The 19,574-nt window shown below is 34.4% G+C and overlaps 1 protein-coding gene across 17 annotated transcripts in view; it reads left to right on the top strand.

Annotated features, from left to right (window-relative positions):
- The window catches only part of LOC144449101 (RNA-binding protein Musashi homolog 2-like), a 125,558-nt gene extending 107,811 nt beyond the window's left edge, over positions 1-17,747 (top strand). For 11 of the 17 annotated variants that reach the window (XM_078139546.1, XM_078139559.1, XM_078139554.1 and 8 more), the window contains 2 exons: positions 1,516-1,557; positions 12,148-17,747. In XM_078139546.1, the coding sequence (XP_077995672.1) occupies positions 1,516-1,557; positions 12,148-12,201 (96 nt within the window). In that variant the 3' untranslated portion in view covers positions 12,202-17,747. Of the gene's footprint in view, positions 1-1,515; positions 1,558-2,392; positions 2,450-12,147 lie in introns of those variants that run through there. The other 6 variants (XM_078139560.1, XM_078139545.1, XM_078139548.1 and 3 more) reach the window with 3 other exon arrangements.
- The last annotated feature ends 1,827 nt before the right edge of the window (positions 17,748-19,574 follow it).

Raw genomic sequence — 19,574 nt, 5'->3', positions numbered from 1 at the left:
TTGTATAGCACACTAAACACAGTAATTCATATCCATTTGCTTACCAGAGTTCTGAGAAGTCTTGTCTAGTCTAGTCTAGTCTAATATTGTGTCATGCACAGCCTGGAGAAAACAACCTACACTCATGATGGCACCCAAAATGAAATTCCCCTGTAAGACATATATATAGAGGTAGCCAGAAGTAGATGCCATATACCAGAACGTAGGCTTTCTTTTCCAACATGTTGGAATTAGCTAAATTTGTTGTTTGGGAGGAGAAATGTTTGCATGAGATAAAAATGTCAGTGTGTATGAATTCCTGGAAGCTATAGACAGGCAGTATTATGTGATATATACAGCTTTATACTGCCTCAGTGTCCACTACCAGTGCATCAGAAAAGATGCAGTCTGGCTCTCAGTCTCTCAGTTTCTCAGTTATTCTAACTTCATATCAACACTTCATACTCAAAATTGAAAAACTTGTGTGTTTTGCAACTGAAAAAAGATAAAATAGTTTGAAATGTAAAGAAGCCCAAATTAGCCCATATGGTGAAATGAAATTGAATAAATCAAAGTGGTGTGTGGTGGTACTGTGTATACTTCTGGCTACAGTGTCCATTAATGGAAACAGTTTGTCAGACATGCTCCTTCTCTCAGCTTGATATTGATAACTCCAGTTAATAGGTAGACATACCCAAAGACAATCATATTCATTGTACAGAAAACAAAGCTGATTAGCATTCCAGATATGTTTTAGTGATGGGGATTCACTTTGACTGCCATCGTGAAAACAGGCTTCATGCATACTGACATTGTTCCTGAAACAAAGTTGATAATGTTGCTACCATCTTTTATTTTAATGCATGCTATGAATTTAACCCAGTAGTTGAGACTTGAACCCCCAGTTCTGTGCGTATGAGATTAGGTAGACAAAAGAGAATGGTACACGTAATCCCCTTTTTCTTGACTTTCCCTGTATGGGCTTGGATTCTTCAAAACCAACTGCCATAACCAAATTCACTAAAATAAAGCTTTTGTCTTCTTTTCTTGTTCATGTCTGAAAAACCTTGATCACCTCATGTAATTTATAGAAGGTAAACTTTTTTCGTTTTGAGTCGTTTCCATTGGTCACTGTAGCCAAGCCTTTGAAGTGTCCTTCATGTAGCATGTGATGCACGTATTGTTATGATGGGCTGTGCTTGTGTTCTTCACATTTCTAACATTTCTCAAATCCAAAAAATATTTACTCACATTTTGAAAATGAAAAAAATAATGAAACAACAAATGAAAAGAGAAGAATGGTTGTGATTTCGAGTTAGACTAATTAGTAGACTGTCAATCCTTTGTAGTAGAAAATTTAGCCAAACACTGTTGGGTGCTTGGTAGTTAGATGTAGCCTATCCTCTGCCTTCAAATGTTCTTAGACATTAGCAGGAGAGATGTTGAAATTAGAATAACTGCATTGTTGGGTTAGGGTTATGTTATGGATTTTATGTTTTGTTGATGGAACCTTTGTTCTCTGACATCCATATCCAGCCTGCATCTAGCCTCCTATGCTATCACCCAGACATTCTTAAGGTGGGTCCAGTTGTAACTGATGCTACTAGCTGTAGAACATTATTAGTAGATATAGCAGTAGTAATGTAGAACGTAGTCATTCGTTCGTTCAGTGCCAAGCCCCGGACAAATTTCAATATTTGACAATGTTTTATATAATTCAGTACACTGTTTTGAATTTGTACATTGTACAAATCAATCGTACCTTTCTCAAATTTGTATTGAACCCCCAAAATTGTACAAATTGACATGTGGCCTGAGATACCATGATGATTGCAGTTGTTCACCAACTTGGTATTGCAATTAAGGTGATTATTGTGTTATAATAATGAATGTTCATGTAATATATTATTACACATTGTAGAGTAGTTATTTCATCTTTGCTCTTCACAGACATCAAATTCTATACTGGTGCACCAAGTAAATCCACACACTTAGGGCTAGATTATAGATAGTGGTCTGCACATCCTTTTACTCATTTCTCGTATAATAATAGTCATCTTTATCACCAAGATTCCATTTCATATTAATCATTGCTGTCCCCAAAGTGGAGGTTGAGCCTAAGTTACCAGGAGAGACTTAGGGAGAGAAACAAAAAAAATGACAAAAAAAAGTCTGTTTTATTCAGACAGTTTTGATTTATCATTCATGTTCTGGTAATGCAGTGAAGCACAGGCCAGCCCTCATTGCTTTACACATATTGTCTACATATGCTGGGTTGTAGTGTTCTTGGTAGTGGGTCAGTTTGGTTCAATGTATTTTGCACTTTTTGCAGTGTTTTTTTGACTGCTAATGTAGTTCAAGATAAATGTGTGCTGACATTGCGCTTTTCCCCCTCACCCATTACCCATTTTAGGGTCCCTTGATTACGTCGACTTTTCAAAATGGCTACCCCTGAGCTGCTTGGCTACCTAAGCAAAAGAGGTACAGAAACCAACTTCTAACCACCCTATATGACAATAGGGCTGACACTTAACTTCCTGGCATTCACATTAAGCTCAGTAAAATGGGCAGACATGTCACACAACACTATCCCTGCAGCCATTTGTGTTGTCATCTTCCCTGTTGCAAATCACAGTTTTCCTTTTGTTCATGACCTAGAAACCCTGAGATTAATCTCATGATGGCTATTTAACAGTATGTGAACATAACAAATTGATAACAGAAACACCCATTGGGATTTGAGAAGACACATTACTAGAACGTTATAAATCTTCATCAGATTCAAATATCTCTTGGTTGGGCACCATGTTTAGAATGCAAAATACACTATCTAATTGGATACCATGATTTCAATTAACGTATAAACAGTTCATCACTTAATTGCAACTGAATCTGACAAAAGCTAACCTCAATGTCCAAAGTAATGTAAAAGTGGTTATTGTGGTGTCTATGACTAATGGAAAAAATTGGACAATATGCAAGTGTGGCTATTTAAAGTAGACAAAACCCTTGTATTCAACTGTCACTTGTTTATACTAAACTGGCCACCATTACAATTACTGACAGATGTAAAAGTCATGAAGTTAAGTGTTGCCCCTATATTAAAAGATTACTATCAGTATTTTCAGCACTGTTTTTGTGTGTGATTTGTTCAGCTACTGTCTGTTGTCCAGTTAAGACAGAGCTAAGTATCTCCCCTGACATCACTCATAGCTGACATACATTGCCCACAAATCTCATGAGAAACATTTGGCAAATTCTACACATGGTTTTCAGTGATGGAGCTACATTGAATGTCACAGGGGTTCTCTTCAGTTCCCTGAAGAAACATTGCTACGATTTATTTAAATCTATTACCATCAAATCTGAAGTTCCCTAGCTTATGGGAAACTGCCTGTTTCTCCATATTTTTGATTTCACAGATAATGCTTCTGCAGAGATTCTTAGGAATTATCATATGAGGACTTTAACTCAAAAGTCTATTTGAACCACAATATGTGCTAGGGTTAAATTTGATGTAATATATTGAATAATATTAGAAAGGGAATACTTTAGAAGCACACAGAATAAAAAACAGATTCATGAATGATCACTCAAGATATATGCCAAGTTTGATGTACCAACACTATTTTTAGCTCTTCACATGGGAAACAGCAAACTCTACAAATGAATATCTACTGAGACTTCTGTTCATTACAGTTACCCCAATGGGAACCATTGAAAATGTTCTTAATGCAAAAAGGGCATTATTGATTAGGCCAAAAAAAAAAAATATAATAATTATCAGTATCCCATTCAATAAAATAAACTTATTGCAGAGTTAAAAGTAACAGATGCATGTAAAATTATTTATTCATCCCGGCATTCCATTTTCTTTGAACAGAATTTGTTATTTTAAATTTGTAAATTGTCACACAAGGACTGGTTTCACTAATGTAGTATACAAGGCTTAATATATTAGATAAAAAATAATATACTTCTTTGCATATAATCTGATGTGGAAAGCTTATTCTTACAAGTGTGATACAAGAAGCTGATTATAGGGACCATTGTTGGTATTTGCATGCACAAAATAATGAATTCAAAATGTCCCATGTCTCTGGAAAGAAGAAGTACAAGCAGACTACATTATTGATAAGGTCAAACATTTCCATCAAACGGAAAATGCTTATATCTAAAAACCCTCAAAATGATAAATTGAATGTATACAGTAATTGCATTGGACTATCATGCATGGCAAAAATACTTGAAAAAATTGGAAATCCAAAATCTAGAAGTGTGAGAGTGACCAATGTACAGACTTGGTTATTTATAGTCAGTTTGGACGATGGTTTAGAGAAGTCAAAGTTGAAATGAAAACAGGCTGTTTGTCACACTAATGAGTACCTATCCATGCATAGAGAAGTGAGAAGTTCCCAGGAGGTGACTAAGCATTTAAGAAATCAATAACTATGCCACAAATCACTGAAAGCTGTTTTCACATCATGTGGAATTCAGCTTGCCTTGACAGTGAATCACATAACTATTCTCTCCCTGATGTCAAGTTCAAAGTCAGCTGAGCAGTAAATGGATTTTATTGCATGTTTGGAATAGGACTTTAATTGTTCCCCATATGAGAGTAAAATCTGGGCAGATATGTCAGTAAACGTTGATTTATGTACAATATTAATTGAATTTATTTCGAAACATTGAAATATGATTTTGTAGAAATGTAGAAATATGCATCAAGAACACAAAATATGATTAAGAAGACGTATGAAAACAAATTATTAGCTTTGGTAGATGATTGAAAAACACAAGTGATTTTATTTTGTTGGCATCTCTGACCCAAATACAAGTTTAGATGATTTTCTTTAAATGTTATATTAAATGATTAATGCTTATGAGTACTGCTCTTTGAAAGAAAGTGCTGGAGGCAACACAGGAGTACCTTTGCAGCTAGTGTAATAAATGCTACGTACACAGTGACAAAAACAATTATGACGATAAGAGAGGTCTGAAGTTGAATGTTAGAAATTATTCATTACCGATGCTTTTAATGGCAAAATTGAAAATCCTAGCGATATTTTACGAGCTGCGTTATTTTATGCTTCAATAATTAAGTGAAGGTTGAATACAAGAGGTCAGCCTAAGTATTTTGGTTTAAATGTAGGTGATATATTCAATAAAATTAATGTACTCTGCAGTCATAAATGAGAGCTATCCATGGGTAGGTTGGATGTAGTATCACCTAGGAAGTGCCATAATGGCAGTTCTGTGGAGAAGCCTTGCAGAATATAAATGAGCAGGCTATAATCTAAGAACCTTTGCAAACTGACATCATTCCTATGGAGATGCATGAAGAATGAATGTGTATAGAGCCAGTAGATAACAAGGACAAGGTGTTTATCTAAGGTGTGGAAATCTTATGACAAATGAAACCCACTTTCAATTGTGACCCCAATTGTGTAGGATACAGCTAAAAGATGTGACGTGAGACAAGACTAATTCAGCTGAAGTAGTGGAATAAATCATTAAATCAGATTTGTACAGGAAGCAGCAATAGCATGATGAATGCTAGCTATAATGGTGATATATAGAACCTACTTTAAAATCTGTTCATTTTTGGCGGCAATCGCTCATCACAAGAAGTGTCTCAAACAATACGGAAATTTATCAGTTCTGTTGTATATTGACAACTTGAGGCTTTGCGTTAATTCTTTTCTCACAGGATTTAAATATGATGTATATTAGAAGTGACTCGTGTCTAGCATAGAATATATGTGATATCTGCAGCAATTTGAAATAAGACGTCATGCTATGGTTGAGATAGTCAATTTTGTATGTTGTAATTGGATTAATTTGGCTCAGTGCGAAGTATAGCGGTCATGTGCTTAGTGTTCAGTTTAAGATAACTAACGTGGATCTCATCACTACTGGATCAGCATGCATTCCATACTCATCACTCTACATGCCCAAATCTCCACAGGAAATTAACAAACATGCAACTGTCTGTAAGCTCAGAAATAGAAATGGAAAATTTAGCAAACATGATCTCATAAATATATATAGAGAACCAATAAACACATTTAGCAAGATATGTGGATACCATGTAATTCAAGCTGAAAATTAAAAATAAATGAAGTTGACAAAAATCAGATTACAACAGATAGAATTTCCATGGCTTTCGTAGAATTTTGATATTTATAATTTGGTGGATTTGTCTGTTTCACTATTATAGCTACCTTTCAATTTTATGTACCCAGTGTAGCATAAGAGGAGAAAAATTGTTATTCAGCTCTGGTAGTTGTATAGGATTTATGTATTTGAACAATATGCTGGTGTAGGAACACGAGTAAAAACATCTGGATAGCATTACTAATTCTGTTATCTTTGGGTTAGCTCAAATTCAAATAAAATAATGGAATATTCAATGGAAATATTGACAATTAGAATTGAAAAATCAGCTACATTACATCATGATTATGTTAATTTTGTTATCTTTGGGTAGGGTAGGGTAGGGGGAGGGTATTTGGATTCATATCCTACAGCATATACAAACTGTCTATTGTGTAAAACAGCAATTGCAGCCACAAATTCAACCTCCCCCCCCCCCCCTCCAAGAATATATTTTAAGTTTATAGAAGAACATTTTTTTTAATCAAATGCAATTCTCAGAATCAGTATACAAGGTTATACAAATTCAGGAAGATACCCCTGAAGTGCCAAATGAATCTTGTGCATGCAGACAAATTACAATTTGATACAAGTCTGACAGATTCTTCTTTTGTAATACCCCACCACCAGAGGGCGCTATGCATCCTAAAGTTAGGATGCCTGTTTTGGTGATGACATCTATTGGAATGTCTTTTTACAAATACTTCATATACAAATGGAGGAAAGTCTCCGTTGATTAAAAAGTTGATGGCAATGCGATGGGTGATGTAGGGGAGCATACAGATGTTGAAAGACTTTTGCGAGTTTATGAAAAGCGAGGCCTGAAAATGTCTCTCGAGTGAAGCTAATTTTTCTCCACGTTTAGACATTTCTGTTAAAAGGTTGTGTTTTTTGTAGAAGCCCATTCTTTATCCTTATCAGTCAATAAGCATTTCTATTATCTTACTTTTAAAGTAAACTTTTCTAGAATATGTGCTTCTAAAATTCAATTCCTGTGAGTATCCACATCACAAACTTATACACACCAATCAAAAGAAAAATACACTATAAAACTGTTATTCCTTAAATCTGTCTAACAATTGAACTGGAATACAGATTTATTGTTATCAATAGCCAGAAGGCAAAGTGTCAGATTTGTTTGACACGCCATTACTTTTCTGTTCGTAGAGACAAATACCATATTTACTGTCTGGGCTATCACAAATGAGACACGCATAGAAGACAGAAATTAATTAATATTGAAATTTAACATTCAAATTTTACAACTCCATCAAGATGCATCATCAGCCCAATTTCAAAATGATGAACTGATAGAAGTTGGTTTCTGAGTATTTTACTGCACTGTCTTTTAGATTGGTGACTTGGATGGTGTACTTGACTTTGAAAATTCATATAGAATCCTACTACACATTAGATTACAACTCTCAGCTAGAAATGTAGGATCTCGCTTGATTTTTAAAGTATCTGTTCATCAAAAAAATAGACCTTTTGAAGTACTGACTGGCCTTTAGAAAAAAATACAGACCATTTGAAGTACTAGAGAGCCCTTAGAAAAAAATACAGACCTTTCGAAGTACTGGAGAGCCCTTAGTAAAAAATACAGACCATTTGAAGTACTAGAGAGCCCTTAGTAAAAAATACAGACCATTTGAAGCACTAGAGAGCACTCAGAGAAAAATACAGACCATTTGAAGTACTAGAGAGCACTCAGAGAAAAATACAGACCATTTGAAGTACTAGAGAGCCCTTAGTAAAAAATACAGACCTTTCGAAATACTGGGAAGCCCTTTAAAAATACAGATTATTTGAAGTACTAGAGAGCCCTTAGTAAAAAATACAGACCATTTGAAGTACTAGAGAGCCCTTAGTAAAAAATACAGACCATTTGAAGTACTAGAGAGCCCTTAGTAAAAAATACAGACCATTTGAAGCACTAGAGAGCACTCAGAGAAAAATACAGACCATTTGAAGTACTAGAGAGCCCTTAGTAAAAAATACAGACCTTTCGAAATACTGGGAAGCCCTTTAAAAATACAGATTATTTGAAGTACTGGAGAGCCCTCAGAAAAAAAATACAGACTATTTGAAGCACTAGAGAGCACTCAGAGAAAAATACAGACCATTTGAAGTACTGGAGAGCCCTTAGTAAAAAATACAGACCATTTGAAGTACTGGAGAGCCCTTAGAAAAAGAATACAGACCTTTCGAAGTACTGGAGAGCCCTTAGAAAAAAAATACAGACCTTTCGAAGTACTGGGAAGCTCTTAAAAAATACAGACTATTTGAAGTACTAGATAGCCCTTAGTAAAAAATACAGACCATTTGAAGTACTAGAGAGCCCTTAGTAAAAAATACAGACCATTTGAAGCACTAGAGAGCACTCAGAGAAAAATACAGACCATTTGAAGTACTAGAGAGCCCTTAGTAAAAAATACAGACCTTTCGAAATACTGGGAAGCCCTTTAAAAATACAGATTATTTGAAGTACTGGAGAGCCCTCAGAAAAAAAATACAGACTATTTGAAGCACTAGAGAGCACTCAGAGAAAAATACAGACCATTTGAAGTACTGGAGAGCCCTTAGTAAAAAATACAGACCATTTGAAGTACTGGAGAGCCCTTAGAAAAAGAATACAGACCTTTCGAAGTACTGGAGAGCCCTTAGAAAAAAAATACAGACCTTTCGAAGTACTGGGAAGCTCTTAAAAAATACAGACTATTTGAAGTACTAGAGAGCCCTTAGTAAAAAATACAGACCATTTGAAGTACTAGAGAGCCCTTAGTAAAAAATACAGACCATTTGAAGCACTAGAGAGCACTCAGAGAAAAATACAGACCATTTGAAGTACTAGAGAGCCCTTAGTAAAAAATACAGACCTTTCGAAATACTGGGAAGCCCTTTAAAAATACAGATTATTTGAAGTACTGGAGAGCCCTCAGAAAAAAAATACAGACTATTTGAAGCACTAGAGAGCACTCAGAGAAAAATACAGACCATTTGAAGTACTGGAGAGCCCTTAGTAAAAAATACAGACCATTTGAAGTACTGGAGAGCCCTTAGAAAAAGAATACAGACCTTTCGAAGTACTGGAGAGCCCTTAGAAAAAAAATACAGACCTTTCGAAGTACTGGGAAGCTCTTAAAAAATACAGACTATTTGAAGTACTAGAGAGCCCTTAGTAAAAAATACAGACCATTTGAAGTACTGGAGAGCCCTTAGAAAAAGAATACAAAATGATGATTGGCAGTATAGTCATTCACATGCTGAACAATAATTCAAAATTGATTTTCAAAAATACAGGTATCAAAACTCAAACATGAAATTTGAGAGAGACATACATACATGAAATTTGAGAGAAATCAATAGAAAACGTTCATTCAAAGTTATTTCAGAAATATAATAAGAAAACTTAGGTGAGATGGACTTTCAGTTCATTGAAAAGAAAATAATAATTCACTGTACATTTCAGTAACTAAATGTATCATTAGTTCTGCTCATCATCTCATGAAAAGATTACATAATTATTTTCTTCCATCAATGGCACATCTTTAGTTGAATCATTGATAAATCAGGTCTCTGTGTTCATGTAAAATTCACTCAAATATAATCATTGAAATTTACTTTTTCTGGGTATGGCAATGGTCGTTCTTTATGACTGTAGGAGTTTGACACTAGATTAGTATTCACTAACGTATCATATTCACAAGCCAAATTTATTTAAAAGTCTGGATTTTGAAAGATCACCTTTCCATGTGTTAGACCAGGTTCATCTCACCAAGTTCAAATTATTCTCCCTGGCCCCATCCTTACAAAGTGATAGAACTTCTTGCAGTGTCATTTCATAAAACAATATGAAATTTAATCCTACAACAAAGACCAGGTTGGATTCATCATTGCATACATTGTCATAAGGTTGTTAGTGGCCGAGTGGTTAAACCACTTGCCTCTTACCAGTGCAGTTGGGGTTCGAATCCATTCAGGGTTTGATTAAAATTTATCACACTGTAGTGTAAGTAAGAAGAGTGTCGTTCACGTTGACTATAGCGAACAACACAGGTTTTCCCCGGGTACCCCAGTTTCCTCCTGCACTAACACTGAACCCTCCTCCTGTTATTGGGCAATGCCTGTTGGATGGTTTATAAATAAATAAATGAAAAAATATCAGAAAATCCTACAATATGAAGAATGGGCTTTTACAAGGCATTTAAAGATGACAAAATAAAATATATTTTTATGTCAATATTTTATATGTACAAAATTAATGTCATCAGTTGTACATCAGTACTTTTATCTGAAAAAAGGATTGGCCAAAAGAATTATGGGTTCAGTCCTAGCTGTTACACATAGAAATAAAATGTCATTGTGATACTAAAATAATAATTATATGATAGTGTATGAAATAGAATATTTTACTTCCCATCATAATAGCATATCACATTAACTAAATTATAAAATATTATATTTCTTACATTATCATATAATTATTATTTTAGTATTACATTAACTTCTCAAAAGTCAACTTACTCACTCTGGAAATAGATGCATATCAAGTTATCAATAAACTTCTTATAAAGTTCCCAAACCCCTGTAGAAAGAGTGTCGAGACACAGAGATTAGGGTAAATCTCAATTCATCACAAGTGGTTTTCTAATCAACCCTTGCAGGAAATCCCCAAATGCTTCAACACATGTCAAATGCTGCAGGCCTTCAAAGATTTCAAAGTTAAAGAAGTTACCAAGGTGCTATTCTCCCGATAATGTGACCTTTTATCATCCAAAATCATCAAGTTGACAGCAACAATCAATACAAGTGTACTGTAGGCAGAAATACTATAAACTTTTCCTTGGAAGAAATTTGTCCAACTTCAAAATTTTGATTCATAAAAATATCCCTCATAACCATCTGATCCAGTCATGATTAATAATAGTTAAGAAACAACTTTCAATCTAACAAAGTACCAAAGCAAAAGAAATACAATATAATACCTGATATCACTGGCATTGCCCTATATCATTGTTTGAATCCACTTCAAAAGAAACACTGGGCAGACTGATACATGAGGTACATCCCACTTTTCTCTGTTATTTCACTAAATTATTGATACTTGTAGGGCACAGGAGAAAACTAAAGTTATAGAATGAAATGTTTGAATAGTAAATTTGGTCTGCTCAAAAGAGGTCATTATATAGGTGAAATATTTCAGATACCAAACAAATCTTCATTTGTGTCAGGAATGTAAAATCTTTGATAAATACTAGCAAACACAATCTACAGACAGATGGAAAATAAATTAATATAAGCAGTAACAGGTACGGTATATCTATGATATGCAAAACCTGATAGTATTATATCATTAGAAAGGTTTACTTCCTTTGGTTAACTATTACTATAGTTTATACCTCCCATTCATTGTGACTTTAGTAGCTTGATTGTCAAGAGTATTGTCCTGGACAGGGTGGCGAGATAACCAAACATTTTCCTGAAGTAAGGACAATGCACAAGTAGATCCATCACTGAAAACCAGTCTCCAAAAAAATGAACAACACAGAAATGAGATACATTTTGCAAGATCCTCCACTTTTGTTTATATTATGTGCATAAAATTATCATTGTTTTGAATTTACTGTGTCAGCTTTCAATGTCTGTTATATCTTTGTATATTTGTGCTTATATATATGAACTCAGAATTGTTATCATATTTGTTACAAGTTTGAATTATAAAGTACTGATTACAACATATGGCATTACTTATAATTTTGTGTTGAATGCAAGACAGTTGTACCTGAAGATTGTTAAAGAACCAGTATTGAATAACCAATGAAAACATGTCTTGCTACAGATGGAAACTGATCATCACAACCCATATATGCAAGACCACTTTTGATTGGTTCATAAGGTTTGTATGTTACTGTGTCAACCAATCACACAACTTGTCTTGCATCTCCATGATTGACATATATTGTAACCACACTGAAAAATATTTCATGTTTTTTCTTTGTTCTTTCTTAACAGGCTGGTTTTAGCAGTACTGTAGCCTATGGAGCAATGCAGGGTCGTAATTTCTAAGTTTTTGTCAAGCAGCACTTTTTACAACAACATATGTCTAGTCAGCTCACTGCCTTTTTTTCTAAACAAATAATCCAGCCCGTTTGAAATAAAAAAAAGAAATGAGCTTCTACCAACTAACTCATGAGTTATGCATGTTGTTAAAAACATCATTTGAAATACAATCAGTCAGTCTTTTCACTATAGTCATCTACAACTAAAAAGTTCTTATGGAATTCATGGGGGAAACAGTTCAAAATGAGTTTTAATTTCTGAATTCTTCAAATATATATATAGACAATAAAAATGGACACTGTTGCCTCAATTTTCATTCTCTAAAGGTGATTATTATGTTTTCTTAATTTCCAAAAATTTATACTCTGTATAATAAGGGGTGGTAAATGATAAGGAACAATTATAACATTAACTTTCTTTATATGATTAGTTTTTTTAGAAGATTAGTGTAAGTTTTAGCTAGAAGTGTTTCATTAGTTGGCAGTCATCTGACTGTTTTATATTGAATTATGACATTTTTATTACTTTCTGGACATTATCATTGGGTTAACTAGTAGAGGTGTAGTATGTGTAACGTCTTCATTGCAAGTTCATCTTTGATGAATTTTACCAAAATTTTAAATACTTGAAGATTACTGTAATCCACAACAATCCTAAAAAATAGACATGGATTCCTGGTGAAAATGAAATTAAATGGTTCTCTATTTTTTGTACACGAGGTCTTGACCATTCAGCCACCTTTTTAACAATGTACTACTTATGTTATCCAATGTAGTTTTGTAAAATAGCAAGTAGCTAGAAGATCAAGCCTGGCAGATGAAGCTGTATATTTTGAAACCGGAAGCTTCACTGAGAAGGGCTTTATATATACACATTACATGTTTAAAAAACAAACAAATGTAAAGTTGCAATCCTACAGAATACCTTGATGATTGCGACTGGATGTAACTATGTAAATTTTTAAATATATCTATGCTGTTTTAAAAAGTCTATGTTGTAGCCAAACATCAGTGCATCATATTGAACACTAAACTGCGGAGTACTTAAATAAGATGATATTGTCAGTTGCATTGTATTGGGTTCATTTTATTTTTTGGGGTGAAAAGCAGACTGTACTATCTCTAGGTGTTTACTATTGATGTAGAGTTGTTAGCAAATGACAAAGGCATACTTAAATAGGATAAGACAATACAACATGTACTGATACTCATGGACACTTGCAAAATAAAACGGTGGGAGAAAATCTCTGATAAGCCACGTAATTCTAAAAAAAGGGGGGTAGTACTGTTAGTTGTAGGTTGTCCTGACTGAGGATAGTACTGGCAATGTAGCACATCTGTTCTAACTTGTACACCCCTATTTCCCTATCAAGATGTCATACAATCCCATTGCAGTCTTCTACATTGGGTTATTCTATTTAGGGAAATGGGTGGTAACAAATTGAAACAGATAATACAGTGAATATTTTTTAAAAATGAAAAACATTACAATCTGTAATTTAGTCCAAATTTTCTGCTGCAATATTTATTTTATATCAGTACTACTTTAAGAACACCAACTCAATTTGTCAAATCATGGCCAAACGTGTAATTAATTTTTTAACCAGAATGTCTTGTGAAATAGAAGATTTGTTTGACAAGCAGTTTTTGCACACTTTTGAATTCAAATTTTTGTTATCTGGTTTCAGTGACAGTCATGAATACCTGTCATTGTACAAGAGAACACTACAGATAGTAAAATTAAATTTGTTTGAAATTCTGAAATGATCATTTTGCCATTTATACCTGGCCTTTCTGGCAGATCTGACATGAAGCATGTCCATGGGATCACAGCTTTGGTGTGGCAAAATTATACATAAACTGAGTAGCTGCAACAGTGTCTGAATAGTCTGTACACTGAGTAATAACTGTTAAGAAACTGGTGTCGACCATCGGGCTAGAAAAAATAGTGAGGCAAGATTGTGACAAGTGTTGCATTGTGGGTAAGGAACAAAGTAAAACCAAACTCAACCACTAGAGGGCTCCCTATAGCCACCCAGCAATTAACCAAATTTACTGCTCTACGAGCATCAAATTTAAACATGGTTATATGTACAATTTTAAGATTTGTTTGTACATTTGTCAACTGAGATCTATTTAACATGCTTCATGTCAGTTAAAAGATGCAATCATTGATAAAGAAATACACAAACAGTGCAAATAAGGATATGTAATGATTTTTTTCGCCCCTGTCTACATTGTCAAACAATCCTCTACAAGTAAGATACGGATATTTGAGATCCTGCACTTTCAGACAGGTTTTTGAGGAACTGCCTTTCTTATGGATGCAAAACAAAAAAAATTAAGAATTTGACGGGTAACTCTGCAGACACGATAATGTGCTAATATTTCGAGAGAGAGAAAATATTGTGATATTTCCTTCAGGGACTTGTATTTAAACTTGTAATTGTGACTTTTCAATGTAATGTATGATGCTATAATGAAGAAAAAATACTTCTCTTTTTAAAAATAAGTGGAGATTTGTGAACCAGTTGTACTAGCACGAATTCATACCTTGTGTCTGTTGATTAGTACCGGTTGTAGGCCAATGTACCAGTAAGTAGTAGATGATGTGTTATCTTGTCCATTTTTGCAGTGAACAGTTTTCTATGACAGTGTTGTGAGTTTTTGTCGTGTTTGTATCTCCATGAGTGTCAGTGCTTGTGCTTATTGTTAACTATTGTCATGACAACAGTAATAGAGACAATGCCACTGGTGTTTACTCTGCCGAATGTTCAGTTTCTATACAGCAACATATTTTTGCAAATAAACAGAGAAAATTATTTCCCAAGCTGAATTTTACGATGTAAACTCTATTGACAATAAATCAAGCATCGGAAATCAGGGTACCGAAAGCTTGTATTCTGAAAAAAAAGTATAGAACCTTTCATAAAGAAAGGCTTTGTATTTAGGAGAAACTAATGTACGGTTCTTAGATCTAGATTTGTGCAGTGTGAATCATGTTGAAGCGCTGGTTAGGTTTGCTTTGACCTTCAAGATAACTCTTGAAGTATGGCGGCCTGAGTTCTGGGAGAGAAAATACTAGATGTAAACTTATTGAAATGACTTAAAGTCAACTAGGTACTGTAGTAGATTTCATATCAAGTGTTCAACATCAAGTTAATCATAGTCTTGCTGAAAGCATCTAGACAATTTTTTTTAAAAAAAGAGTCAGTCAAAGAACTTTCTCCCCAGTCAATCATGGCCTGTCAGTTGAAGAAACAAACTGCCAGCACCCGATCATGGTTTTAAAAGATTGAGGCAAGTCAACCAGTACTAACAGTTATGTCTCAATGTAGTTGATTGGATATTGTAGAGAGAAACTTAGAGTGGTGAATGCCAAGCCACCAATTAATGGCATTGTCTCTCATTACCATGACCTGTTACCATGTTGGATACACAATCCGTAACAGCATATTAATACAGTGTAATAATTGATAATACATACGCCTTAAATGTAGTGATTATTAACCATTTTAGCATAATTAAGGAAACTTAAGTCAATAGTTATATAGTAGATACAGAGGATTGTTGGTAGATTAATCTGTATAAATATTTTCCACATTTTGAGTCATTGTGCACTAGGAAGTTATGATCCAAAGAAAGCTAGTTAACTTATAAATTTATTTTTGTTTGTTTGGTAAGTGTACGTTGACTTCGTGTCGATACACACAATCCAGCCATCCTTGTAAAACTTTAAAAAAGAAAGGATTTTTAAAGAAGTCCCTGTATTGATTCAGGGATCATATAATTTCTATATTTTTCCCTTGTATATTTTTTTTTTTGTTCATTTTGGTGAAAGTGAAACTGTAAATGCTTTGGTTATTGGAGATATGTAAAGGATACATCTTGAGTTTTTAAAAAAAAAAATAATTGGGTTGTAGGGTAGACACCCTGAAGGGTAACAGTTTTGGTATGGATTGATAACTAGTGACTTCCTAGTGGCAGACAGTGGTGGGTAGTGGGTTGTAGTGTAATGTTTTCTTGATTTGAAATCAGTATCTTATCTATACAACAGAAATTGTGGTTTTTACTGACCAATGCTTTTATCACACAAATGTACAGACAATTTTGACAAGAAATTTATGGGAACATTTTTCAGTCTGTTTGAGAGGTGTTGATTCATGCTACCTTAAATTCACTCTCAAAGAACACGGGTAAATTTTTATATAAATGAATTTTAAAAAGTTGTTCTAGTTTGAATGAGTAATAACTTATCACGTTGAAAGTGAAGACAATACTGTTGTGATATTTTAAAGAAAATGAACAGTTCCTTGAACTGGAAATTTTTACACTTCAATTGTACAAAAATTATCCAAATATGTACATATATTGAACAAACTACAGCAGGTCAAATAATAAAAAAAGGATTGTAAGTTAATGCCAATTAATGTAGTATGCGCCTCGGTAATAGAAATCTTAAACTTTTACTTTGTTGTTAAAAAAATCAAATTCATTTTAAATTCAAGAATACAAATCTGGGGTCACCTTACAATTTTTTTAAATAGAGGCCATAATGATCCCAAAAGTAAGCTGTTTTAGAATTCCAATGTTGTTGTTGAATACAATGTTAACTGTGGTTTGTAAAGTAATAGATGGATAATTTCCTTGAAATCAAGATGTTGAACCCCCAAATTTCTTTGTAATTTCAAAAGGACCAGGAAGGTGTTTTGATTTAGCAAAGTTTGGAGAGATTTGAGGAACTTTGATTCTAGGGAATGATTCCAGGGAAAGTGATCCCCGAGGCGCATTCCACCTTAAGTGAGAATGAAGTAATTTCAGATCAGGTAGGATGTATTGAGTTGTGTAGTGAATTTTAAGGTAGCCTGACTCGTAAAAATTCATACACTTGTATTTTTGTTTATCTTTGCTTTTTTCTTTGTCTTCTACAGTTAGTTGGTTACAATGTAGCTAAGAATCAAGTTCAAAAGAGGTCAAATGTATCACACCAGTTAGGAAAAAAACACCATTAGTACAACGCATTTATGTATCTACATACTCAAGGGGCATTTTTATTCTCAACTTTTTCTCAAACACTGCCAATTTTTTTACCTTTCTGAATTCTGTATTTTCACACTTTTTTATTGTACTACTATTACAACACTTTCTGCCCTTCGTCTTACTATTGATTTTATTGATAGTAAAAACAAAGTAATACTCTAGTTCTAGCACTTTTCCTTTCAAACCCACCTGCCTGTGACATAGTTTCTCATAAACAAGAGAAACATGGACGGATATGATTGTAGTCAACACAGGATAGATTTAGGAGGTGGGTTAATATACAAACTGTGATATGATTTGAAGATCCCTAGTGTATTGTACCATGGTGTGATCTATTTGATCTTGACATACAGTGCAGTGTACCTAGATAGTGTAGGATTGTCAATAGAGAAACTAATGAGACTTGTCAACAAAAAATGTGGCTTCCTTTTGACAATACCTTCATGCTTATTTCAACTTTACAATTACATTAGATCATTAAAGAATGTGGAAACCACAAAAATAAAAAAAAATAAAACATAAATAAAACTCACTTCTCTCTTGCATTTATTTGTTGGTATGTTGGAATATGTGTGTATATATGTGTGTGCACAATCACTCTACGATCATCTCCACTCACGTATAGGGCAAGTTGTTATTCTAGCACAGAAATCTGTGCCCTCCCCACTGGGCGAAGGGTAAATGATGCATATCAGTAGTAATCCATCACAGATTGACAGGCAGTTACAATTGGTTAGTTCCTTTAGACAATTGCCCACAAACCGAACTCCACCTCTCCAGTCTGAAACTAAAATCACGTGGGACGCGATAACGTCATCACGTTCATATTAATGCATTCGAGTGAGTGGAGATGATCGTAATAATCGCAATGTGTCATATAGGAACTAGACTAGGCCCACTCAGACTGAGATTAATTGAGAATGCAGTGCTTTGTGTGTGCCATGCATGGGCGTGTTTTTGCAGGTCAAATTTGATGCTAGGACCTCATTATCATTCAAAGTTGATGAGTTTCTTGTCATCTTCTAGTTAGATAGTTAAAAGGTCCAGCCATTGGTCCATTTGTGTAACCACTCACTACCCCACATCTAGACTGTCGACAGTCGTTCATGCCTTTTTGCTATGTTTTATCTAAAACTAAAGTCGTTGCCTCACTCCAATCTGGAGTAATACTATAACCGCGTACTGATCAGTTCGTGCCTTCGGCAATCGCAGTTCCTAGCCATTAGTATTCAGTGCTACAGAGTGATGCAATGACTTTGATTTAGATGAGACGTAGCAAAAAAAGGCACGAACAACTGTCAACAGTCTACCCCACATCTGAACAGCCACTGTACTTAATATTCCTCTTGCCATCAAATGTTGTTGCCGCCAATCACCGGGTAGTATCCAGTTTATTGACAGTATGAAAACACCTACACTGTACAATGAGTGTTTGATCAAAATTCCAGACACCCCCCCCCCCCCACTATTTCTAATCTACAAATCTAAACTACTAAAACAATGAACTGTGATGTCATTGACATTTGATATTTGTCTATGATATGCAAGTCCATGAAGTAGGCTACTTGATTTTAGTAACAGTCGAATGATCAAGTTTCCATCGTTGTAAACCACGACCGTTTCACGGTACCGTTCTTAACGAGCCGGTCCCTACTTTTATTTCGAAGTGTAGCAGAAATAACAGCTCTGGTTTGTGAGAATGCAAGTTTCAAGAGCATTTCAAACTAAACCAAGAGACTAAGAACTTAGAACACTAATTTTTTTTTAATTCTGCTGTTTGACTTTGAGTTTACATGCATACAAACACATGGAGATATGGAGTCATTTCCGTTTACATGCACACAGCACATGGAGATTATATAACATTGTAGACAGACTGTGCATGATGTGAGTGACAACATTGTCATGGCAACAGTAGTCATTTAATATTCATCATACACATTTAGATCAAAAGCTGTGTTACATATATTTGACACTGCTTGGCAGTACTTTATTTCCACTGAAGTTTCAGCTCATTATGCCAGACCCATTCAGGCATGAGAGTGCATTATATAAACAGAAGCACCAGGCTATTAGTACTAGTTAGAATGAAATAATAAAAAAATCAGTTCTCCTCACACTAGTGCCACAACTTTTGAAAACCAAATTGTTATCATTTCGACCCACAACATGAAGAGTTGCTTTTTTATAAGAGAACACATGGTAAGTAGCAATGATGTGCAGATAATGTAATTTCTAGAATTACAACGTATACGGTATAGAGAAATTAATGTTCTTGTGGTACGTTGAGGGCGCTCTCGTATAGTGCGCTGTACAGGTGAATAATTTTATAAACCCACC

This window comes from Glandiceps talaboti, chromosome 18 (assembly GCF_964340395.1).
Source record: "Glandiceps talaboti chromosome 18, keGlaTala1.1, whole genome shotgun sequence".
Taxonomy (NCBI): Eukaryota; Metazoa; Hemichordata; class Enteropneusta; family Spengelidae; genus Glandiceps; species Glandiceps talaboti.
Note: the sequence above shows the minus strand (reverse complement) of the source record. Positions and strands in the feature narration are given on the sequence as shown.